At 41.3% G+C, this 27609-nt stretch overlaps 1 protein-coding gene across 1 annotated transcript in view; it reads right to left on the reverse strand.

The window, feature by feature from the left end:
* LOC134372567 (thrombospondin type-1 domain-containing protein 4-like) overlaps window positions 1–27609 on the reverse strand; it is a 66238-nt gene that overhangs the window by 11928 nt on the left and 26701 nt on the right. The window contains exons 3-4 of the mRNA XM_063090029.1: window positions 24782–25229; window positions 7838–7940 (exon numbers count right to left, since the gene is read on the reverse strand). Of these exons, the coding sequence (XP_062946099.1) occupies window positions 7838–7940; window positions 24782–25229 (551 nt within the window). The remainder of the gene's footprint in view (window positions 1–7837; window positions 7941–24781; window positions 25230–27609) is intronic.

A 27609-nucleotide genomic window follows, 5' to 3' on the forward strand; every position in this document is an offset into this window, starting at 1 on the left:
AAAATGCACATATCATAAGTGTATAATTCAATGGGATGTGACAACTGTATACAATGGGATCTGACAACTGTATACACCCGTGTAACAACCATGCCAATCATGATATAGAACATTACCATAATTCCAGAAGGCTCCATCACGCCCCTTTCCAGCTAATTCTCCCCCCACCTACATAGGCAAACACTGATGTCTATCACCATAGCCCAATTTTTCCTGTTCTTGAACATCATATAAATGGAATCAGACAGTATGTACTCTGGCTTATTTTGCTCAACATGTTTCTGAGATTCATCCAGGTTTTTATATGTATCAGTAGTAGTGTTCTTTTTCTTATTGCTAAGTAATACTCCATTGCATGAATGTACCATAGTTCGTTTATTCAGTCCCCTGCTGAGGGATATTTGGGTTGTTTCCAGTTTGGGACTATTACAAAAAAAGGATTCTGTGAACATTCCTAAACAAATCTTTTTATGGACATATGCTTACTTTCATTTCTCTTGAATAAGTTAATTTTTATTAAATGGTGAAGAAGCTTTGTATAATGCCTTGCAGAGAAGCTATAGTACATATTCTGCTGGAGGAAAAATGCCTATTTTGCATATTTTCTTCTGGGAGAGAACAGGTTTATAGACACCATTTTATTAAATCTTTAACCCCTCGCTACAAGCTTCATTCTCTTGATCTGCAGACATCCTCATTTCTTTACCATCCTAAGCAAAATCTTTCTCTTTCCCTCTAAACTAGCAAACACTCTTAATATACCTTCTTTGTGGTAATTTTTTAAAAAAGAAATGGCTATACTCACTGGCTACTCTCCTTAGCTTCTTTCCAGTAGTCTTCCCAACAGCCCATTCTAGCCTTATTTTCTCAGTTTTCATTCTCCTTGACCTCTTGCAGAGTTCAGTGGTTGACCACCTCTCCCAGAAACCTTTCTCCTGGCTTCCACATACATATGAGTAGAGATTCTGTAGCCAGACTTTTGGGCTTGAACCTGGCTCTATCACTTATAGGGTCACTGTGAGGATTAAATTAGTTAGAACTTAGAACTGTGCCAAGTATATAGTAAGTGCTCAAACAAAAATAAGGGATTTTTATCATCTCATTTGATCTTCATTGTATTAGTCTGCTCAGACTGCCATAACAAAATACCACGGGCTGAGTGGCTTAAACAGAAATTTATTTCTCACAGTTCTGGAGGGTGGGAAGTCAAAATCAAGGTGCTGGCAAAGTAGGTTTCATTCTGAGGCCTCTTCCCTTGGCTTGTAGTTGGCCACCATATTGTGTGTGCTCACATGACCTCTCCTTTGAACACTCCCAGAGAGAGAGAGATCTCTGGTGTTTGTTCCTCTTCTTATAAGGATACTAATCCTATCGAATCATAAGGGCTCCACCCTTATGACCATATTTAACCTTAATTATTTTCTTAGAGGCCTATCTCCAAATACAGCTACACTGGAAAGGAGGGCTTCAACACAGAAATTTTGGAGGGACATAAATATTCAGCACATAATGCTAATTTCAGTATGTGTATTTGGAGAACTTTATAAGCCATAGTTACATTTATAAATATAAGAAATTACATAAGAGACTATAATGCCCTAATACCTCTCCCACCCCTTGGGCCACCTGCTCAGTATCCTTTAATGGTTGAGACTATTTCCCCTTCTTCCTTAACTCCAAAGCTCATTTCTTGGTCCTTATAGAATCCATTTTGTGATTCTATATCCCCTTGAAGGTCTCATCCAATTATCCCACCAAAGCTGATGACTCCAAATACAGGTCTACCACCCTAAGATATCTCCCTAAACTTCAAAATCTTGTATCCCCAACTTCCCGCTGGACATCTTGTTACCTAAGGGGCCCACCAGTCATTCAAATGCCACATGTACAAAACCAAAATCATCATTTTGTTTTTACAGAGAGGTTGCCCTCTGGATTATGCTTTGTCCTCATGATATGCTCATCCCTAAAGCAAACACAGCCTAGACATACATACCAGGAATTCCTAGGCATGTATAAGAGAGCTCTGAGAATGGATCTCATGGGGGCCACTCCAGATACACCACCAGTGCAATGGAAATGGCCTCTTGTTCCCCTAATGTCTGCCCTGCCCATGATGAATATTCATCATGATTCTGAACTGCCTCTGCAGGAGGGTGGGCTGGTGGAGTGAGTGCTCCATGCACCTATGAATGGAGCCGCCTCATTAAAACATGAACATCCTAATTTCAGGCCCACCAGCATGTAGTCCTAATCCTCCCTCCCTCCTAGCTCACAGTTTTGACACTACTGTCCATGTGTTTATCTGACAGACCCCACCCCATGCCGTAATGTGTGTGTCAAGGCAGCCTGCTGGACAGGTGGAAGAATCAGAAGCACACCTGGGCACCTGGCCACCAACATTCAGTCTCTGGCCCCTGAGAGCTCTAATCAAGGGAAAGAACTTGATCAAAGTGGCTTGGGGCCCTGAGGGCATTAGAGACCGTGTGGCACCTTTAATATTCCCTGAAGCAGAATTTACTATCTTTGCAAGCAGCCTAACAAAATTGTCTGGACTTCCAAGAAGGGCATTCAGGGGATTTCACTGGAGCTTCCTGCCTGTGCTAGTCACTGGGGCTGGTCGCAGATACTCCATTTCTCCTCCTATCAGCACATGGTGGGGTGGTATCTCCTGCTCCCTTTGAAGTTAGGTGGGACATGTGACTTGCTGTGGCCCATGAGATGGGAGCCGCTTCTGGCTGAAGTTTGAGAACTCGAGCATGATTTGCGTGTTCCTCTTCCCTGCCTCAGTGGAAGCATGAGTTAAGATGCTTCTTCTAGCAGCCTGGGACCCCAAATGAGCAGAACACACAATATGCAACACACGTAGCATGAGCAAGAGACAAATTTTGTTGTGTTAAGTCATTGGATTTGGAGGTTGTTACTGCAGCATAAGCCAGTCACTCCTGATGGATACAATTGCCCTATCATGCCACGGGTTGGCAACCTCCAATTTCTGACTCAGCCTCATCTCTGGCTTTTAGATCTCTACTCAGAGACACAGCGCACTTAAGCTACCAAACCCCCTGGTTTATGGATTAACACAGATACCTGCTGCTGTATAGCCTACAGTGACCCAGCAAAACTCTAGATTCTAGTGCTGTCCAGACCCAATACCCTAGGCATAAAAACAGGTATAATTTTCCCTAAAGTCAGCATATAAGCAGGAGTCTTCCTATTAAATTGTCCCATTCTAGCTAGGCTGACCATATAATTTATTGTCCAAGCCACTTTTGAGAGTGAAAGGGAACTAGGATGACAGGCATAAACCATCACTGGATAAGCAGGGATGCATGGAACTCTAATTCAACTTCCACCGTCTTTACAATATTAAGTCTAGGGCTATGAGAAGAATTCCTACAGGCGTTATCTAGGGATAGGTCACCATATCCAGGAAATGCGATTAAAGGCCTAAGAAGAAACATCTGGTGAAAATAATGTGTTTATCAGAGACTGTACTTGCTTTTACTATTCTATGTGGCATTGGACTGAATGAGTGCAGCTGTTTCCCTAAGTAGGCACATGCGAATAGCAGGAGACGTACAAACAAAACCACGAGCCCGATGCAAAATGCAGCAGTAAAGTATGAACACCCTGCAGAAACATCAGCACTGTCTTCCTCCCACGGGTCAGTCTGGGAGTCATTTAAGAGGAAGAAGGATAAAATCAAGAAAACAATCTGAGCAGCAAAAGGAATTATTTAAACAAAGCCAAAGTAAATGTAACTTCAGTGACCATGAGATCCTTCTCTCCTTCTAAGCATGTGAGAAATATCAATGTCAGTGAAAATTTTAAAACTGCTGAATTTTCTAGTAACACATTGTAGAAGACAGTTGATTTATCTAACCTCTAACTATTCTGCATTTTCTTTTACTTTGTATAACACTAGGATACTAATTAGCTCATTAAAAATATCAGCAACTTGTGGTCAAGAAGTATATATTGATTTTTGTAGAAAAGTCTGTTTTTCTGTCTATTCCAGTCCCCACTTTCCCATCTCTGCTTCATGTGATGTGGGTCCCTCACCATAGGGTTGGTCACACGACCTAAGCTAGCCCAAGTACCTCATGCACCAAACTTAGGTCCAGGGATGGAAAGACGATCCAGAAAAGACCACAGTGTAGTTTTTCTGAGACTGAAACAGTCAGTAGGTACAGTAGCTTCCTAGGTCTGCTGTAATATATTACACAAACTGGTTGTCTTAAAACAACAGGAATTTATTCTTTAACAGCTCTGAATGCGAGAAAATCAAAATCAAGGTGTTAGCAGGGCCATGCTCCCTCTGAAGTCTCCGGGGGAGAATCTTTTTGTGCCTTTTCCTGGTTTCTGGTGGTTGCCAGCATCTTTGGAGTTCTTTGGCTTGTGGCTGCACCAGTGCAACCCCTGCCTCCATCCTCACACAGGCCTCTTCCCCTGTCTGCATCTTCACATGCTGTTCTCTGTATGTGTCTCTTCTCCTCTTCTTATAAGGACACCAGTCACAAGGGATTAGGGCCTACTCTACTCCAGTATGTAGACCTCTTCTTAATTTACGTCTTATTTATTTCTGCAAAGACCCTATTTTCAAAGAAGGTTATATTCAGAGGTATGAGGGGTTAGGACTTCAACATATCTTTTAGGGGGACACAATTCAGTCCCACAACACCAGGTGAGAAAGAGTCTCTCCCACTGTGATTGCAATCTCAAAGCCACATAAGCCTGCCTGCCTGCCCAAGACGGAAGTAAGCAGTACCAAGAGACAGAGAAAATGAGAAAGAGTGGGTCCTAATGTTACTGACTCCCTGAAATGCAGCAATATCTGAATCCTAGTCTACCTCTTGGATTTACTAGCAACATGAGCAATAAAATACCTTTCTTGTTTAAATGTATTTGGTTTGGATTTCTGTCACTTACAACCAAGAGTTTTAATTAATATATATATACCAATAAATAATGCTCTATGATGTAAATTCAAATAGTTTCCCATAACCTGGGTAGGGAAGAGAGAGTAGAGTATTTATGAAAAAGATTGGCCATGGGCTGATAACTGCAGAAATTAAGCGATGTGTATATAGGAGCTTATTATTATACTATTATATTATTCTTTCTCCTTTTACCTATGTTTGAAATTTTCCATCAAAATAAGTTAGATCAAGTGTTCAAAAAATAAGTTCTCCCAGGTCTCCTACTTAAAGTCTAGCACAAGTCAGGAGGAGAAAAGAACAGAAAGGTAGACTCATACATAAACCAGACAATAGCAGGCATTCACAGAGAGTATTTGTAATACACGAAAAACATTAGCACAGTATTTCCTTTGCAGCCTGCATAGGACTCTCAATATTGGACCTGAGTCTACCAGATCTTGAGGTCTCGGCAGGATGTGGAGGTCTTGGACAACAGCAGCTGGGTGATGATCACCCCTGAGCAAGGAAAGAAGGTCTGGCAATGCAGCTCCAGCTCCTGGGGAAGTTCATCTTTCCTCTCAGTTAATCACAATAAAGCAGCTATTATCCATAGCCAGCAGTAAAGAAAGGTGCAGCTCAGGCAAAGACAGGGTCACTGCTTCTCTAAATGTTCAATGACAAGTGTTGTTGTTCTGACACAAGAACCATTTCATGGTTTATGAAACACCCATGACCAACCCCACTTCCTGATCTACTCAAGTGAGCAGATTTCAATCAATCCAGAACCTAGTTGCTTCCTCTTCGTATTAGTTTCCTAGAGCTGCCAAGAAAAAATACCACAAACTTGGTGATGTAAAACAACGGAAATGTAGGCTCACAATTCTGGAGGCTGGAAGTCCAAATGCAAGATGTCGGCAGGGCCATGCACACTTTGAAGGGTATGGGCGAGGCTCCTTCCTCGCCTTTTCCTAGCAACTGGTGTTTGTTGGCAATGCTTGGTGTTGCTTGGCGTACAGCGGCAATGCTCCAATCTCTGCCTTCATCATCACGTGGCAGGCATCCTCCCTGCTTGTCTGCATCCTTTCTCCTCTTCTCATAAGAACACTAGTCAGACTAGAGTAAGAGCCCACCCGACTTCATTATGAACTCGACATAACGAATTATATCTTCAATGACCCTATTCCCAAAGATCACATTCTGAGGTTCCAGAAAGGATACAAATTTGGGGGAAGTGGGCACTATTTAACCCAGTGCACTCTTATTCACCCATGCTAGGTAAGTATTAGACATTCTCTTCACTAGAATGCACGTAAGACCTAGCTAACTGGCAGCACAATGCCTTTAAATTTTTTTTTATTTTGCGATCATTTTAGATTTATAGAAGAGTTGCAAAGATAGTACAGAGAGTTCCTGTATGTCCTTCACCCAGCTCTCCCCAATGTTAACATCCTGTAAAACCACGTTTCACTTATAACAACTGACACATTAACACTGATACAATACTATTAACTAAACTATTCACTTTATGCATATTCCACCAGGTTTTCCACCAATGCCCCTTTTCTATTCCAGGATCAAACTGGGATACCACCTTGAATTTAGCATAATGCTTTTAAGAATGAAAGAGTTCTGAACCAAGCTCTATGCACAGAATCAGAACTGTTGCTTCAGGCTTCCTTCCCTTGCTCACCCTCCCAGCTCTTCCCCACCACCCTGTTTGCTTTCAGCTGGCTCTTTCTGTACACCTTTCCTGTTTGGATCAGATAGTCCCAATTTTTTAGTCAAGTTAGTTCTTGACAATGTTGAAGTCATGGGACCACTTTGAGAATCTACCAGAAGCTACCGACTCTCCTCTGAGAAAAATGGACAGAAAAAACAATTTTGCATTCAATTTCAGAACAGATATCAATCCCCCTTCCCCGTCCCCAAGGGCTTCTACTTAGTTACTACCTCCCATAGTTTGGCATCCCCAGGCATTGGTTCTGCAGTGAAATCAGCACAACTAGCTACCAAGCCCTCTTCCAGGACAATTTCTCCAGATCCTGGACATCATGGCAGTGCTCTGCATGTTGGGCTTTGGCCAACACCAGCTGCCCCAGCCACAGCCTTCAGCTGAGGCTGAGAAGAGCTGGCCAGGCAGAGCTCTTCAGCTGGGCACAAAAGGGAGCTGAATTCCCCTTGCAACCAACTTGGCTGTCAGCATAGAGCCTCCACAAGTTTTGCTTGACCCAACACCATTTCTCAGCTCACTTTCTCCGTGATGGTTAAGAAATATCTCAGAATTTAATACTTCTCCATTCAAAAGCCATGTTATCGTCTGGGTTTCAACAAAGAAAAGTGACTCCAATATGCAGAGCAGTATTGACATGATCTACCAACTTCAGATCTTCTGTCATTTTGAAATGACAGGGATCTTGGTCCCAAGGGCAATGCCTGCCTACTACTCTGTGTTTGAAAACAGTATACAAGGTCTGTCACATGGGAAAACCAGAAAACTGTCAACCCTACAACCCTACATGCTCTTGTAGCCCCCATACCAGCCCTTGTAGCAGGAACCAAGAAAAAGGGAAAATCCATCCTTGCTCACAGCTCACAACCTAATGTTTAAACCTCTTCCTCCAATCGATTCCTTGAACCCCACTCTGTCCCGTGCACCCTGGCATCCTGGGACGTTGTCTGTTTCCATCAATGCCTCACCCACCTGATTTCATGTTGCGGATGGTCCAGGTGTCACCTGAGCTATGCTACCTTTGGTAAAGACCCCTGCAGGCTCGCCTCTGCCCTGGGGTCACACTTTCTCCCCTGTTGACATTCCAGCCAGGATCATACCAATGCCTCCAGCATCAACCAGAAGGCAACAGGGTTGGAGAACAGACAAAAATAATTCCTATGGACAGGGTTGGGTCTGTTCTTACCTTCTGCAAATGGTTCCCACTCATAAAACCGGCCCATGAATGGTTTGTTGTTGTAAGATGCACACTGTACCTCCCGGATACTTCTACTGCTTTCTGGACATACCTAATAAAGCAGATATTAAATATACAGTTAGTGTCCATCCGGTTCATGGCCCAATTCAAATCCCAGGATACCTCTCTAACTTTAAGTACCAGTTGTCTTCTACCTAAACCAGGGTTTCTGAAAATTTGCTGATCACCTGCAGCAAAAAATTTAAGTGCAGATTCCCCAGGCTGCACTCCAAGTTTACTAACTCAGAATCTTCATAGGGACACTAAATTTTTAACAAGCTCCCCAGGTTAATTTTTTGCATACCATAATTTGAAAGCCACTGACCTAAACCTTCTGTTCCTGACATATCAGTCTCTCCTCACCTCCCCCTCCTGCCACCAAAGAGGCCATCATTCCCATCTGTTTGACTCTGTTCATGCCACTCCCCTTGCATAGAATAATATCCACAGCAAACACATTCAGAGCCCTCACCATGTACCAGGCACAGCTTTAAACACATTACACACATTAACTCATTCAATCCTCACAACAGCCAATGAGGTCAATATTATAGCTTTACAGATTTTGCACAGATGAGCATGGAGGCACAGAAGAGTCACACAGCCAGGGAGGGGCAGAACCTGGATTTAAATCCAAGCAGTCAGCCTCTTAGTGTCCTCCCAATCTAAATGGACTTGACTAAATTCTAGCCTAAATTCTGTCCACCATCTAATGCAGGAATTCCAAACTTTTAGCATACAAAAGAATCACCCAGAGATCTTGTTGGAAATGCTAACTCCTGGATCCTTCCCCTAAGGATTACTCTTCAGTAAATCTGGGATGAGGTTCAGGAATCTGTATTTTATCAAGTTTATCCAGGTGATTCTGATACATTAGACCATTGAAAGAAAATGTGCAGCTCCCTCTGACTTATTTCTTCCTTATTTATAAATGGTAAATATGAGCAAACTGTGACATAAAATAAGTGTGAAAAATAAAATAATAGGATCAGAATCTCTAATTCATATTGTAGATAAAGTATGATGTAGCTTTTTAAAACTAGCTACACTGTGTTTAAATGTGGAGTGCGTGTATGTGTGTGTGTGTGTGTGTGTGTGTGTGTGTGTGTGTGTGTGTTTTAATAATTATTAAAAGATTATTTGGAAAGGAAAGGAACCTGGCCCCTTAAACATTAAGAAGCACTGTGTATAAGAAGTCTCTGGAATAGACTGCTAATACGATAGTTCAAAGTCCTCACGGATTTATAAAGAAATCTACTGTATGTATCGGAAATACCAGGTCTCCCGGAAGATGAAGGAACAGAGGGAGGAATGAAACCAGGTGGGAAGGAAAATGCCTCCTGCTTGAGAAATGACAGTCGGGGGAGGCTGCTGGTACAAACACCCAGGGTGGTCAGAACCCTGCTGCGGCCTGAGCCAAACCATATGGAGCAAGAAGCCATGTGAGGCAGAACGTGATGGAAACTGGTGGGAAAAGGGCTGGGAAGACAGGCAGTGTGGGCTGAGCTCAGCACTCAGTGAGGAGTTGACAGGCCAGGGATGCCTGTCCCCGCGTGCTCTGGAAGCCAACCTGCTGGTGGCCCTGAAGCTGGACCAGCGAGGCTTCCAGCAACACCAGCTGTCTCCAGGAAGGGGTTGGGTTAAGATGCTTTTCACAACCCTTTGGCTAGAGCCAGTTTCATTAGGATGTGATCAGTTGGGTGACTCAGAGAATGCACCATCTCTCCAGCAGTCCCCAAACCTGGCTTCAAGAAAGAATTGCTAAGGGGGTTGTTAGAAACAGACGCTCAGGCCTCATCCCAGGGTGAGTGGGCAGGGCCCAGGAATATATGCTTAAAGAGATCCCCAGTGATTCTGGAGCAGCCAGCCTGGCACCAGGCTTTCAGCAGCAATTAAGAACCACACCCAAGCTCCAGTCTCACTCCAAGTGATTTAACATGGAATCACAGGGTGTTGGAACCGAAGAGAATCAAACTCACCCCCTTTATTTACAGTTGAGGAAACTGAGACCTGGAGAAGTGGCATATTTGTCACAGGTCCCACAGTGACACAGAGGCAGGGCCCAGAGCACTGACCGCTCACCCTGCCCATCATCAGAAACCAGAGATCAGCTGATGGGCTGCAGGTTTTCATAACAGAAACTGACCAGAACAAGTGGGCTAAATGTCCTGTTCCTCAAATAGCTACACCTCTGTAAAGCCACGGTGCTCCACAATGAGGCTCTAGCCAGAAGCCACCCTTAATTAATCGAGTTGCAGTTACCAGAATCGGAAGCTGTAGACCACAAAGACTTAGACAGTTGGCTTGACTCCCTTCTCTCCATCAGCGAAATATTGTCAAAACGCTAGACCACAAACAAATGCACCTTCAGAATCATCTAGAATTGCTCAGTATTTGACAACATAAATGTACATTTCATAACATGGAAAGCAGTTCACAATCTATTAAGTGAAAAAAGTGTTAAAATGATTATGTGCATTCACACACGCATGCACACACTTAACTTCTTACTCTATACATATGCGCATGTGTGCACACGTGTGCACATGTGAGTGTAAAGAGAGAGAGGTTAAAAGTGTCATCTCTGGAAAGTGGGTTCATAGATGTTTTCTCTTCACAATTTTTGTCTATTTTTATTGCCTGATTTTTCTGCAATAAACATATAACATTTATGTAATAAAAATGACAATTCATCAGCGTTGAGAGCTTCCAAGTATGTTGGCCCTTAGCCAGCTTTGCATGCACTTGTAGTTTATGATCTTTTGGTGTGTCTTAATACCCCACTAATGCCCAGCACTCTTAATTACACCCACATGCATCTGCCAAGTCAACCAGTAACTTGTGATGGGTCATTCAGGATACCCTCTCCCCTCGTCACCAACAAGCTACCTGACCCAGTTACCTCCTGAGGCAGGAGAGCTTAATGTGACATCAAACCCGCAGTGGTCAGCAAATCCACCTACAGTTGCCACTAGTCAACCAAGCCCAGGATGGTGACTGAAGTGTCCAGCAAGTAGCTGGCACAGGAAGGCACAGCAGGAGGCAACAGGCATGGCCCTGTGTGTGATCCCAAGAAGGGACTCACATTACGCCAGGTGAACTGCTAGTCAGAGGCAGGTGACTACTTCCTGGGGAGGAGAGAAGGATCTGGCCAGAGAAATGCAAGGCTCCCTGGGCTCAGACACAGAAGTAGGTTATTGAGATTGAATTATGGCTCAGGCAAGGAAGGCAGAAGCCTGGGGTGACTACGATGATGATGATGATGATAAGAACAGCTAACCTTCACTGAGGACTTACTCAGTGCCAGACATTCCACTGTGTGATTTATGTATATTAGCTCATCCATCCTCACAATAACTATTATGCCCATTTTACAGATGAGGAAACCAAGGCAACCAAAAGTTAAATGAGCTGCCCGAGGTCACAGGAGTACTAAGTGACAAAGTCAGGATTTGAACCCAGACACTTTGGGTCTAGAGTTCATGCTGGTAACCTCTACGCTATGATGCCCCTCATGAGTGTGTGGACAACACAGTTAGTTTGTGATCAGTTCTCAGACAAGAGAGCCTTGATTGCTTATTGCCTATAGTCAGGATAGTTCTAGAGGCCAAGATCAGATTCGGCCTCCGAGGTCTGGTGGAGTGGCTGTCCCCAGCTGGAAGGAGTGGGGAGCTATGGAGTGTGGATGAAAACCATGCAGGGCCTGGGAAATCCTGCTTCCTGTCTCTTTTGTAGATTACATCTGTTTGTACTTGTCCTACTATTATCAGTACATGATCTCCTCTCATTTTAACAGACTCTCTGAAGTTAAAACTTCAGATTACAGACCATTTTACATTTTTTATATTTTAAACGGGTTGTTTCCTGATGTCATAGATTGAGTCACCTTGACCTTATCAGTAATTGTCTCTATATTACACTATGAGTTGGCCTTGGGCAGGTTTCCTACAGACAGCTGATCCTTTCCATGGGCACAGGTTCTTATAATCTTCAGGCCAGAAAATTGAGACAGGGTAAAGCCATGTAGATAGAGATCAGGCTCATTTAGGATGCGACTAACAAAGACCAACGCTTTATAGCCAAGCAATGCCCCTGGGATAAAAACCTCCCTTCAAATGATTCCCTTCCACCCAAAAGAAAGAAGAATGTTTCCACTGGACTCTAATTGGAAGAGAAATAAAGATGCACTTTAATATGATGAGCTGAATCCTTATAAAGCAACACAGGCCCTATCCAAAGTTCCATCTAGACAATTTCCTGGGGTTGCTATGAGTCACAAAGAGTATTATGGAAACTCCAGCTATGATTCTAGTGACCCTGGGTAATCTGAGATGACAACTGCCTGTACCTAACTTCATTGCTCTGGAGGCCACTGTCAGTGATCACACACATACCCTTTGGAAATTAATGATTTTTACCTTCACAGGACGTGAAGGGAATCAATTAAGTTGTGCCAAGGAACATGACCTTGAAATCTGCCTGGGTTAGAAATGCATTTTTATTCTTTCATTGCTCTGGATTCAATCAAAAGACCAGTTACTATAGCAACATATGATGTATTTAACATCACCACAGTGAAGAAATCTAAAAAAAGAAATCTAGAAAATGTCCCTGAACTGTCATGAGAACACAGTGTGGCGTGTGACCTTGGGTCAAACACTTTAGCTTCTCAAAGCCTAAATTACCACATATGAATAATAAGCCCTGCACTATCCCCAGCCCCCAAACCCCCAGGATTTTTGTGAGAATTAAATTAGCAATACATTAAAAGTTGCCAGCTCACAGTAATGCTCGACAAATGTTAGCTGGATTGCAGACATCAAAGATGAATCCAGTAGTTCCAGAAGTCATGTGTAAAAAGTAGGTGTTCTGAGCAAACATTCCCTTCCTTCCTTTCTCTTCTACAGCTGGAAAATTGGCTTCATTTTCCAGCTATAGAGGAATATAACCATGGACCAAAATTTCTTTGAAGTTATCCTGCACATTTTTCAAATATGTGTAATATCTCCCTTCTCAAGTCACATGGAACAAACTCAGTGTTACAAAAACACTTTTGCCATCTCCCACCACTTCCAGCTATTCTCCAGTCAGTGAATTGGTTTGCCCAAAGAGTTGTGTCAAGGTTTTGGATTTTTTTTAAAAAGTCTGAGGTTTTCTTACTTCTCAAAAATTTTTTTCCCATCCAAATGAAATTCATAAAGTTCTCTTAGAGAAAGATGTTCCCCTCATTTAATACATACATCATTTAAAAATTGGGTGGGGGGGCAAGATGGTTGACTAGAGGTGGCCAACCCCTACCTCTAATGCAAAGAAAGCCCAAAGCAACAAGTAGATAGTCACCTGTAGAATAGAATGTCTAGGAGAAAATGATTGAATTCAACAAAACAGTGAGGAAACCTCCCCCAAGATCTGGAAACTAGAAGCAGCAACATAGAGAGACAGGGGAAACACCTGACCCAGAGCAGCGTGGAGACTGGGAGCTTCTGGGAGCCCACATGACTGCATTTTTCGAGAGGGGAAGTACACGCTGAGTCCCCCCAACACATTTGGTCCTCGGTTGCTGACATACATGGCCATTTTGAGATAGGAGCCAGGGGAGCTCAGAGTCCCACCCAAATTAGCAGGCTGGCCTACCCCAGCAGAAAGCCTGTGGGGAGTGTGCTACATGGGAAAGAAATGAACAAAAGAAATATAAAACAACCATAGAAAAATTAATAAAATGGCAGGAGTAGGGCAATACCTTTCAATAACAACCCTGAATGTAAATGGATTAAATTCCCCACAAAAAAGACATAGACTGGTTGAAAGGGTTAAAAAAACTAGATACAACAATATGCTACCTGTAAGAAACTCACTTCACCCATAAAGACACACATAAACTAGTGGTGAAGGGATGGAAGAAGATATTCCACACAAATGGAAACCAAAAGTGATCGGGAGTTGCCCTACTTATATCAGATAAAATGGACTTAAAACCAAGTATTATGAGACAAAGAAAGACATTATATAATGATAAAGGGATCAGTGCAGCAAGAAAATATAACAATTATAAATATGTATGCACATAACATTGGAGCACCCAGATATATAAAGCAAATATTACTGGATCCGAAGGGAGAGATAGACTCCAATACAATAATAGGTGGGATTTCAACATGCCTCTCTCAGCACTGAAAAGATAATCTAGACAAAAAATTATCAGAGAAATATTGGATTTAAATGGCACTTCAGATCAAATGGACTTGACAGACATTTACAGAACATGCCATGCAACAACTACAGAATATACATTCTTCTCATCGGTACATGAATCATTCTCCAGGATAGACCACATGTTAGGCCACAAATCAATTCTAAACAAATTTTAAAAGACTGACATCATGCCAAGTATTTTTTCAAAACACAGTAGAATAAAACTAGAAATAAACAACAAACAAAACTTTGTAAACTATACAAATACATAGAATTTAAACAACCTGCTCCTGAAAGACCAATGGGTGAAAGAAGAAATAAAGCAGGAAATCAAAATATTCCTTGAAACCAATGAAAATACAAATACAGCTTACCAAAACCTATGGGACACAGCAAAAGGAAAGACTAAGAGGAAAGACTATTGCAATAAGTGATTACATCAAAAGAAGTTGAAAGATCCCAAATAAACAACCTAATGTTACATGTCAAGGAACTAGAAAAGCAAGAACAATCTAATCCCAAAATTAGTAAACAGAAAGAAATAATAAAGATCAGAGCAGAACTAAATGAAATAGAGATCAAAAAAACTATATAAAAGATCAATGAAACAAAAAGTTGGCTTTTTGAGAAGATAAACAAAATTGATAAACTTTTGGCTAGACTAACCAAGAAAATAAGAAAGACCCAAATATCAAAAATCAGAAATGAAAAAGGAGACATTACAATTGATTCCACAGAAATACAAAGAATCATTAGAGACCACTATGAACACTATATGCCAAGAAATTTGAAAATCTAGAGGAAATGGATAAATTTGTGGACAAATATAACTTACCCATACTGAACTAAGAAGAAACAAAAAAACTGAACAGATGAATAATGAGTAGCAAGATGGAAAGAGGAATCAACAGTCTCCCAACAAAGAAAAGCCCAGGACCGGATGGTTTCACTGCTGAATTCTACCAAACTTTGAAAATTAATACCAATTCTTCTCAAACTATTACAAAAAAATCCAAGCAGAGGCTATTCTCCCAAACTCATTCTATGAGGCCAGCATAACCCTGATGGCAAAATGAACAAAGACACACACAAAAAAGAAAACTATAGGCCAATATCCTTGATGAACTTAGATGCAAAAATTCTCACCAAAGTACTAGCAAACAGAATCCAATAGCACATCAAAAAGATTATATACTATGATCATGTGCATTCATCCCACGGATGCAAAGATGGCTCAACATATGCAATTCAATAAATGTGATATTCCACATCAACAAAATGAAAGATAAAAACCATACGATCATCTCAATAGATGCAGCAAAAGCATTTCATAAAATTCAACATCCATTATGATAAAAACTCAACAAATTAGGTATAGAAAGAAAGTATCTCAACATAACAAAGGCCATATATGACAAATCCACAGCTAACATCACCCCGAATGAGGAAAAGTTGAAAGCTTTTCCTTTAAGAACATGAACAAGACAAGAATGCCCACTCTCACCACTCCTATTTAACATAGTACTGGAAGTTCTAGCCAGAGCAAATAGGCAAGAGAAGGGAATAAAGGGCATCCAAATTGGAAAATAGGAATTCAAATGGCCCCTGTTTGTAGATGACATGATCACATATATAGAAACCTAAAGACTCCAACAAAAACTCTTAGAGTTGATAAATTCAGTAAAGTTGCAGAATACAAAATCAACATACAAAAGTCAGTAGCATTTTTACAAATCAGCAAGGAACTAGCAGAAAAAGAAATCAAGAAAGCAATCCCATTTAAAATAGCTACCAAAAAATAAAATATACAGGAATAAATCTAACAAAGGAGATGAAAGATCTCTACAATGAATACTATAAAACACTGATGAAAGAAATTAAGGAAGACTCAAAAAAAAAAAAAAAATGGAAAGCCATTCCTTGCTCATGGATTGGTAGAATTAATGTTTTCAAAATGTCCATGCTACCCAAAGTGATCTGCATATTCAATGCAATCTCTATCAAAATACCAATGATATTCTTCACAGAAATAGAAAAAGCAATCCTAACATTCATATGGAACAGCAAAAGACCTCAAATAGCCAAAGCAATCCTGAGCAAAAAAAATAATAATAATAAAGCTGGAGGCATTACACTACCTGACTTCAAATTATACAACAAAATTATAGCAACCAAAAACATTATGATACTGGCATAAAAACAAACACTTGAACCAATGGAACAGAATAAAAAGCCTGGAAATAAACCCACATACATATGTCAAATTGATCTTTGATAAAGGCGCTAAAAACATACATTAGGGAAAGGACAGCCTCTTCAACAAATGGTGCTGTGTAGATATCCATGTGTAGAAGAATGAAACTATACCCCTATCCCTCACCATATACACAAATCTACTCAAAACGGACTTAAAAGTAAGACATAAAATTATAGAACTTCTAGAAGAAAGCACAGGGGAAATGCTCCAGGACATCGGACTAGGCAAATATTTTATGAATAAGAACCCAAAAGCACAGGCAACAAAAGGAAAAATAAACAAATGGAATTTTAACAAACTAAAAAGCTTCTGCAAGCAAAGGAAAAAAATCAATAGAGCAAAGAGACAACCTACAGAATGGGAGAAAGTATTTGCAAACTATGCATCCAACAAGGAGCTAATTTCCAGATTATACAAGGAACTCGAACAGTTCAATAGTAAAAAAACAAACAACCCAATTAAAAAATGTGCAAGGGAGCTCAACAGATATTTCTCAAAAGAAGACATACAGATGGCCAACAGGTATATGAAAAAATGCTCAACATCACTAATCATCAGGGAAAAGCAAATCAAAAACACATTGAGATACCATCTCACCCCAGTCAGGTCAGCTATTATCAAAAAGACAGAAAATAACAAATGCTGGTGAGGATGCAGAGAAAGGGGAACCCTTATACATTGTTGGTAAGACTGTGAATTAGTACAGCCATTTTGGAAAACAGTATGGAAATTTCTTAAACAACTACAGACAGATCTTCCATACAATCCAACAATCCCACTTCTGGGTACACACCCAAAGGAATGGAAAGCAACATGTTGAAGAGATAACCTGCACTCCCATGTTTATTGCAGCTCTGTTCACAATAGCCAAGATATGGAACCAATGTAAATGTCCATTGACAGATGATTGGATAAAGAAAATGTGGTACATATACACAATGGAATACTACTCAGCCATAAGAGGGAATGAAATTCTGCCATTCTCAGCAACATGGATGAGCTTGGAGAAAATTATGTCAAGCGAAATAAGCCAGGCATAGAAAGAGAAATATTGCATGTTCTCACTCATATGTAGGAACTAAAAAGAGAACAAAACAAAACAAACAAAGAAACAAAAACCGATAATAGTAATAATAAGTTGAACTGTTAAAAGGAAAAAAAAAAAAAAAGATAAAATCTTTATGACACTGAGTTTGGCAACAATTTCTTGGTTATGACACCAAAGACACAGGCAATAAAAGAAAAAGCAGACAAATCGGACATTATGAAAATTAATAATTTTTGTGCAATAAAAGACAGTATTAACAGGATAGAAAGGCAACCCACCAAATCAGAGAAAATATCTGCAAATCACCTATCTGATAAGGGATATATTCTGGATATTTCCAAAACATATACATTATTTTTTAAAACAAAAACATTATCCTATTTTTGTGAGCTAAAAGATAATTAAAATTTAGAAGTCTAAAAAAAACACATACATCAAAGTCCCAAAAGATATTAATATGACTAAGCCCATCCTGTTTTAAGTACACTTGACACTTATCCATACACATCTAGGCCTATCCCAGGAGTATTTATTTATTTATGTCTCTTTAGATTATTTATATATCTGTATGCCTATAAAAAGGCCTAAAAAATAATGCTTTTTTCTAACTAATCAGGAAGTATATAGCAAAATGTAAACTTATTAAAACAATCAAAACTCTTACTCTCCCAAGGAGCATAAACTTCCTAGTGGCTGCTTCAGGTATCACATTAATAAGACTGACTTCCGGCCCCTCTGCTATCTGCTAGAGCAGGGTGTGAAATTCCATCTAAAGACAAGTATTCACTGCGCTCTGACATGTGTCAAGTGTTGTGACTAATGAGTGTGCAGAGAAGAATTTATCTTAATAGCTTCTTGTCTCTTGCAGGGATTTCACAGGCCACAGTGAGGAAAACACATGAACAAAAACAATGCAATGAGGAGAATTTAGCAAACTGGACACTAAATTTCTAATCTTGCAAAGCAAGGAGTTAATGATCCTTCTTAATGCTGATAAATCAGGAAAATAAAAATTATTAAAATACTATATATAGCCATAAATATAACTGAAAATAAAAATGTGGCTAGCAGAGATCAGCAGAGTGGGAGGAAAGGGGGGTTGTTTCTTCATCTTTCAGAGTGAGGGGTTGAAAGAGAAAGTTGATGTATAGGGAAACAGAGGTATCAGTGTGGCATTTAGAGTTAGAGAGAGAATGACCATAAGAACTAAAGTCACAAATGACTGTGATTACATCTTGGAAGAAGCACTGGGGTATACCTGTCTCTAACACTGTTACGTTTCACACTATTCATTTGCACAACTTTTTATAATCACGAAAAGTGACAATTATGAAGAATTCAAACGTGTGTGATTCATATATACATATATACAACAAAGTCAATCAGAGAACTTTCTATGGAAATTCCAGAATGTTGCAAAAAGCACTGACACTAGCACAATTTCCCAGAAAAGGAGGATGGTGATAAGCTCCTGACAAGAGAAACTCACACGAGCACCTCAGTCGGATGGCCTGTCCATCCAGGAACCGGCCCCACGGTTCCTGGCAAGCTTTACACCCCACAGAATTGCACTGAATTCTATCTTGACCCATCTACTGAGTTTCTCCTTAAAAATGCAGTCAGGAAGTTGTTCATCAGCTCCTCTTTCATTCAATATCAGACTAGAAATGGGGTAGAATTAGAATCTGCCTGCAGAGAGCATGCCTAGCTACATCTGAGATTTGTCCAACCTTCATTTCGATTTACTGTGAGGCAGAAACAACTCAACATGGATAAATCCATTGTCAGAAGCCAGTTCCACCTCAGGGAAATTGGAGAGTCACTGATACCAAAACTCATCACATCCGAGTTTGCTAAAAGCTGCTTTTGGCTCCGAGAGCTTTTCCGCTGATATCGTTAAGTGCACTCTGTCTAAACTCAGGATCGCGCCTCCTATGGCAGCAAAGCCCCTTAAAAACTCATAACCTTGTTCATGCCTTGCACCAGGTGACTCGCTACAGCCTCCCTTCTCCAGAGTGTCCGTCTCCTCTCCAGGGAGAAAGCGCAGAATTCAGAGTGCTTAACAGATGGAGGTGGGAAGAGAGACACCACGGCCTCCAGGACAAAGGGCATAAGGTGTCTTAGTTAGCATACAATAATACAAACCCCAGAAAAAGCTAGTGGAAAAGGATTTCTTTTAAAAAACTGCATCCCGTCAGGCACCAGAGGGATCGAGGTTTGGTTTCTCCTTGCCCTGCTGTACCCCTATAAAAACTCTAGTTCTCAAGTCTTGGGTTTCAATGAGCTTCAGCGAAAAAGAAACTTATCTGTGCTTGATTCCTTGAGTACTTATTACTTTTAGCCACAGTTGAGAAAGTGCAGGGCTGCTGATTAATCATGGCTATCTCCCTGTGTTGCCCTTTGACTGCTGAAGACAAACCTGTAGGTGAAACCTTTGGTCACTAGAAAAACATCTGGTTCCATCAAGAGGTTCCTGACCATCCCCTTCTTGCTCCTCAGCCCTTACAGGAGTGCCAAGGGCCTCTAGCACCCCTGTTACTTCCTCTTGCTAGAAAATCCTCCCCTCACCGGGATAATCTACACTTCTTCTGGATGCCTTTGCTGACTCCACCTAAACTGGGTTAATTTCACTATCTGCGGATTTCAACGTGCCTACATGGCATGTGTAGTGGTATGTATGGTCTGCACAGTTATTATTTATTTATGAGTCTCTCTCTCCCACTGGACTCCAAGATGTTTAGGGTGAGAGCTTGCTCTAATATCAGTGTCCCTGACCCACAGCCTAACACCTGACCCACCTCAATCAATGTCAATGCTGTGTTTATGAACTCCAAGTAAGAACCTACAATAATGAGTGTTTAATAGACTTGGGACGAGATGGAATCTTGCCTCGACCACATACAGGCTGGCTGAAGGAGAGTGTTGCACTAGATGTCTAAGATTGATGCCCGCTTGAAAAGACCACAGATTCTCTGTCTAGACTGGGGTGTGTCACCTTAACTTCCTCATATACATTGTAGCCAAGGAAAAGAAAAGAAACCACCTTCTTTATCTTTAAAGTCGATATTCAGAGGTCATTAACGCTGACATTTTTTGATTTTGCAGTATTTCATAGAAGACATCTCATATGAATCGAACAAGCTTGAAGATATGATGGAATGCTTAAAATTCCCAGATGACATCACAAGGTAGGGCTTAATATTAAACAGGCACACTGGAGGGTGTGACAAATTCATTGGCATGATGTTGGTTATCTATTGTTTCACTTTTATCACCTTAAAACTATGACCCAAGGTTGGATTACACTGAAAGTACATCACAGCTGAATTGCTGGGTCTTGTTTTATTATTAGACAAAAGAAGAGGACTCTCAATCACAGCTAACACAGAGGGACTCTGACCGAGTCCGGCCATTTGATCCGTAAGCTTCATGAGTTACCACTTAGAACCTGGAAGATGTTCAGATATGGGGAGACCTTCCTCCATTTCTATCTGCAGAGAGGTGTGTAAGTCACATACCCTTACCCAGGTCCAAACAATTTATTTACCAAAAATGTGTCAGCATCATGCCAAGCTCTTACATACCTGATCTTATCTGAACCTCACATCAACCCTGAGGAGTTGGGTAGATATTATCCCCACTTTACAGATGGTCCTCAGAGTTAAGTGACTTGCCCAAGGACACTCAGCTCCTCAGTATCAAAGCTGGAGTTTGCATCTAGCTCAGCTTCACCACCAAAACCAAGCATATGTCTCTTACTGTCTTGCAGGTCTAACACCCAATTAAACCAGCAGATTAGAATTGCTTTCTGGCTTTTCACTGTGTGTAAAAACGTTTTGCTCTCATCTATCTCATGTATGAAGATCAAGCAAGGCCCATGTGACACTTCTGCATTTCAAAAAATTAAAGAATAAATTCCCCATTGAGACTGATTATTTAAACTGAATAGGGGGTGGCGGGAAGGGAAAGGAAGGTTCCTACCACCTGGCAGGCACGGCAGCTCCAGAGTTTCTGATACAATCCTGCCTCCTTGTCTGTGGCTAAGCTGTTTCTTTTGCTCCCAAATGCCCGTTTCTCTTTTTTCAAGGCTATCTTTGAAAGCCTGGTTTAACTGTTCCCTCCTCAGTGCAGTCTTCCCCATCCCATGGCCCCTGCCCCATGCTCTCAGAGTTCTTCCTGCTGTCTAAGTGCCCCAGAACCAAGTGCAATGACTGACAAGTAGCTGCCTATGGGACTTCTCTCCCACTGGACCATTAGGGGATTGAAGGAGGGGCCATGACCAGTGATGAGATAGATGCTGCTCTAAGATATAAAGCCTGCAAACACATTTGCCCCAATCCAGGCCACTCATCATATTCATTACCAGACAGCTCAGAACTGAGCCCTCTACTGTTGGAGTAGGCTTAGAAAGGGGTGTTCCATCAAAATTGGGGTGGAATATACTGGGCACTTTGTTTAAGGGATGGAGATCTGAAATCAGTGGATATTTCCAACCTGCCTGGCCTTCATCCCCTTCTTTTTCTTCTCCCAGATAAGAAGTAGGAGAGATCTATAGATGCATGCATTATTTTTTAATCTCTGGAGAGGACATCAGAGATCACCTGCATTCCCTGTTAGATTTGTAAGATTTTTCACAATACTGTCCTACACCTTCTTCCTCTTTGAGTAGGAAGAGCTATATAATTTGGGGATTCCTATCATTTCCTCATGTTGGGCATTACAGAAGATACGTAAATGTATAGGTGAGATCATTTATGCTAAGATGCTGGAGCACATGGGTCCATACAGGGAAAGCGTAAAAAAGACGTCACATAGCAGAACTGCGACTACTCTCCTTAGAAAGGCCTGTTTGCAAAGTTGGTCTGTGGCTGGCATCTGGGAACTTGGATTTTGGGAGAGTTCTCATCACTCCTTAAATGATAAGAGTGACTCACTGTGCCTACACTGTTTGTACAAATGGTATAATTTATGCTATATAAACTGTATTTCCTTTTGAGCATCTGGAATTTTGGTATGTGACAGGCAGAGGATGCCTATGTGACCAGCCTTCAATAAAACTCTTGGGCACAAGGGAGCACTTCCTTGGTAGACAACATTTCATACGTGTTGTAACAATTCCTTGCTGGAAAAATTAAGCACATCCTGTGTGACTCCAGTGGGAGTGGACTCTTGGGAGCCTGTGTCTGGTTTCATGTGGACTGGTTTCCTCATGTGCCTTTCTCTTTACTGATTTTGCTTTATTTGTTTAATCCTTTCACCATAGTAAATCATAGCTGTGAGTAGGACTATATGCTGAGTCTTGTGAGTTCACTTAGAACCATCAACTAGGAGTAGTCTTGGGGACCCCTGACAGAGGGAGTTTGAATGAGATCATGGGGTGTGGCCCAAGACACAAGAAGCCATGGGCTTATAGAAATAAGATATGCAATAAAGGGATCTCTAAGGAAGGACATGTCTCACTAAGGCAAGTAGGACGTAGACTTGGGGCAGTGGGGTGCACTGGGGAGGCACTGTGTAGGCACTGTTCAGAATGTCACAGTGGAGAGAAGAGATTAAACCTATACACACAATAATATGTCAACATTTACTTCTTTCCTCTTGTTTGGAGACTTTGTTTTGCGTACTTCCAAAATACCAGAAGGCATCATGAACTCACAAGAATTTTCCAAGATTCTTGCAATTCAGTCTTCTCAGTGGTGCAATTACCCCAGCACCCAGGGAAGCCACAGCTTCCACTTGGGAGAACAACCCTGCTATTGGCAGCATATGTCTGGCAAAAAGTACATGCTTTAAAAATGTAAGTTAAATGAAAGAAATGCTAAGCAGATATCAGTGCCACATACATGCCAAATGCTCTCTCTCTTTTCCCTCCTCTTTATGGTTTGTTTGGTCTTCAAAACTGAGATGTACTCGTCAATGGGAGAATGTGTTCTACATTACAAATGAATTCATTTCATTTTAAAAGAACAGCAATGGATATTCAAGAACAAGGACTAGATCTAATCATGAACACAAGGAATTACTTGCTTTTCAATATACAAAGCACTTCTTAACATCACCTCACTGGAGCCTCAGAACAACTCTATGAGGTACATAATATAACTTTTCTCTTTTCTCCCCCATGGCACCTAGTCTGTTACAAGACAAGCAGTGATGCTCAATTAAAACTTATTGGTTGACTGATGAGTAATGGCTTTATAAAAATTGCTGCTTTATAAAAATTAATAATTCCTGAAGTCTATCAATGGAAGAACAAACTAAAAAGCAATTCAGGCATTCAGAGGAATTATTAAGATCACAAATTAAGTCATTTCTACAGATTCCATAGCAGGAAATATATCCTTAATGAGGAAACTGAAGCTAATATATAACAGCTGTCCTATTACCCAGTAACAGAGTATTAAGGCAGATTAAATTATTAATGAAAGATATAGCAACTTGGAAATCTAACCTCAACATCCTCTCATTCCTTTCTCTTTTATACACAGTCTTTGATATATAAAAAACACATTTGGCCACCTTCTATAGTTTACATTAATAATTTGCTCTACTACTCACTAGCTGTGGTATCTTCAGCAAGTGACTTTCTCTCTTTGCAACTGTAAAATAGCGAGTATAGCAAACTCACATGGAGAGGATTAAATGGGGTAAGTAAGAAAAGTGCTGAGCACAGGGCCAAGCTTGTTGTGAGTTTTTAATAATGGTAGATATTATTAATACACATAAAGATGGAATCAATAAGCACTTATTGAGATAATATCCAAAGTGGGTATCAGCCTATATATATCACTATATACTGTACTGCTTCTTAAGATATCAAAATACTTCCACATCAATTAATAACTGCTGCCCAGAGGTCTCTGAGTGCCATTGATCACCCCAGCTGTTCCAGGTCCTTCCTAAGAGGAGGAGACTCTTCATGACTTCACTATCAGAATTCCTCACGATACAATACCCAAAGCATTTATGCTGCAAACAGCAGGGAGCCTCCAGGAAACTTACGACAGTACCTCCCAAAACACCCATTTCCTTGGCACAACCACTGGTTGGTTTAAATCAGCCAAATTGCCCTTAACCCACAGACTCATAAGCAAAGAATAAATATGGTTGTTATAAGCCACTGACAATTGGGGGGTTGTTTGTTAAGCAGCAACAGCTAACTAATACCATCATCAAGTGACTGTCAAAAAGTGATCCAATAAGCTATGCATAAGTTACAAAGGCAATAACCTTATAAAAAAGAAAACAATATGGGGAGGAAAGAGGGAAGATAAAAAGGTGTGTTAAGGTGGTCTGAAACACCTGCCCTCACTGCCTTCCACGTGCTCAGGGCCAACCAACAGAAGGATAGAGTAGCAGCTGTTGCCAGGCCCAGTACAAGGTGGTATGTACTCACGTTGGTGTTGCAAAGCTTGTACTGCCGATAGGCCCCAATGCACGAGATTGCCGTAGATCGGGCAGGCTGGGAGAAGCTCTGAGCTGCCCCGTGGGCCCCCAGGCCATGGGTGTTGCTGGTTTCCAGGCTGTGGAAGAGACTTGAAGCTGCAGGAAAGCCGTGGTCATGGGTCAAAGGCAGCTGGTAGACGGAGGCCTCCGAGGCCTGCAGTCCAGAACGAGAGCCACTGTCACTTTGGTACAGAGGCCCATGTTGGGGGAGCTGGTGGGCCGGGGGGCTGTAGCCACGGCCAGGAGCAGATGCCCCCTGGGACTTGGGATGCTGGGCTGGGGGCCTCTGTCTGCGAAGCCTCTGTGGCATGTGTGTTGTGTCCGTCTGCAGCGGTAAGATGTACGGGGCCTTACCATAGCCGTACTTGCCAGGGCCGATGGGACCTCGGGTCTTGCTCCTAAAGGAAAGACACACAAGAGAGATGATCAGAGTTGTACAAATTTAAATGTTAACTCAGAAGCTCTGGTCCATGGTAGAGGGGAAAAGATATGAAAAGAAGCTTGGGAGAAAGCCTGTCGTGGAACTGGGAAGTAGAAGAAAGCAGATGTTCCAGAAGAAGGGAGTGCCATGGAGGCTGGAACAGAGGCTCCACAGAGGCGGGAAGGTAGCACGAAGGTGGGAATCAACAGTGGATGAACACAGGCTGATGTGAGTGGTTGGAATGGGGTTAGAACAGTGAGCTGTGGTCAGTGAGTGATTCTTATGTCTGGCAGATAGGGCATTTTTGTAGGTTACAGGGAGCCACTGAAAGTTTTTTTGAGAAGTATAAAGATATGATTGCAATTTCAGGCATAGTAACTTTCCTGTTCATTTTTTTCTGATAATATATTTTTTCCCCACTAACTGCACCTATTATTTCAGACCCTGTTTCCACTACCATTAATGCCCACAGAGCTTTTCCCTGTAAGTGGAACTTAGTTAAGCAACCACATTCTTAATGCAGTCCTGAGGCTTGACTTGCACTGCCCTTAAGCCTGGAAAGATTCCAGAGGGGTGGCTACTCCATCACTCTTGAGGCAGCCCATGCTGAGCAATGGGTAAATGATCGTCTTCACACTGGCATGGATCTTTAGATTTTGTAAAGACTCATTGCCTCATGTGACCATATGAAAATCATGTAAACAGAGATGTGCCGGTAAATATTTAACAACTGGATTTCCAGGGGAGAAAAAAGCCCTGATTTGTAGCATTTGCCTATTTCTATGGTGTAAATACTCCTACCATGGCCAATTGAGAGCTACCAATGTGAAGATACAATTGGTTCTATTGAGCAGGTGAAAACCAGCCCCAGAACACCACTGCATTGGTGCAACTACTGTTTGCTAAATACAGAGCTAGAAATGGTGAAGAAATACAAAAATGAATCAGACATGGATCTCAAGACCCCAACCTGACAACTGAAAGCAACTAGAACACAATGCATGGTGGGGTAATACAATAAATGGTACTTTGGGGACTCTGAGGCACTTCTGTCTGGAGGGCTCTGGAAAGGATTCCCCTTCACTGGTCTGAGGCTGGGAAGCACAGGTTCCAGCACTCTGTGGAAAGATTTAAGTTAAGTCATCTAACTCTTACTTTTTTTTTGTAAAACGACTGAACTGGATCAAATGACAGCCAAGGTCGCTCCAACTCTAAAATTATATGCTTCGATAATAATTAATTCTACATTTAAGTAAAACTGGAAATGTGCCCAAGGGTTTCTGCAGGATGGCCCCATTAAAATAAGCACATTAAAATAAGAATCAAGGTGAAACATTGATTTTTGCTCTCATGAAGAAATTATTTCTTCACTCTACAGAACCACTGAATATAAAATTTAACAGACCACAACTAATTATTAACATCTTTATCACTAATTGCACCTTCATTCTTAGTTGATATGGTTTTGAATTCAACCATGCTTCAGTGTTTATTTTGCCCTTAGGCATTTCTCAATTAATCTTGGCAACACTTGGGACTCTATTAATGATGGCGCTTTAAGAGATGAAATTAATGTTAGTCTTAAATATATATATAACTTGGACGTAATATGCCTTTTTCTTTTTTGTGGCAGGCCAGGTATAATGAATGACATCATGCAAAGGCAAAGGAAAGAATTTCTGGGTGTGTGTTTTCAAGATCTGAAAGCCTACCAAAAATTCTAGCCTCAAAGTAAATACTGGGTGCAGACCCTAGCTGGAGGTAATAGAGAAACAAAGATATGTGCAACAGTGCCTCTCAAACTTGAATGTGGACAGGAATCACATGGGCTATTATTAAGCTGACATATCTGGTTCAGGAGGTCCAGGGTGCAGCCTCAGAGTCTGCATTTCCAACAGGCTCCCAGCAGACGCCAGCACTGCTGATCCACAGACTCATAGCTTTGAGGAACACAGTCATAGAACAGAATTGAAAATTCAAACAAAAAGGTGAAAATTCAACAGCAAAACAGCATTTTTAATGGAGAAAGACAGCAATGAAATTAAAACAAAAAAAAAAACCTCTGAGTTTGTGGCATATATAAAAGATCTGCTTGTCTGGGATGGGCTGCCCTGCTCTATGCAGCTCACTGAGTGAGCACTGATGAGCAGAGACTGACCTGACCTTACCCTTGGGGAGCAGAGGAAGAACCTGCTGTCGGCTGATGACTTGTGTAAGCGTCTTTCCCAAAGCTGCCCATCACCCCGAGAGGGATAACATATACATGCACAAATGTATATTTTTGTATTCACATTGCCTTGTGGGAGTCTCTGCCTAATCAGAGAACCATTCAAAACCCACTGAAAAAGCAACATCAC

The sequence above is a fragment of the Cynocephalus volans genome, chromosome 3, assembly GCF_027409185.1.
Source record: "Cynocephalus volans isolate mCynVol1 chromosome 3, mCynVol1.pri, whole genome shotgun sequence".
Taxonomy (NCBI): Eukaryota; Metazoa; Chordata; class Mammalia; order Dermoptera; family Cynocephalidae; genus Cynocephalus; species Cynocephalus volans.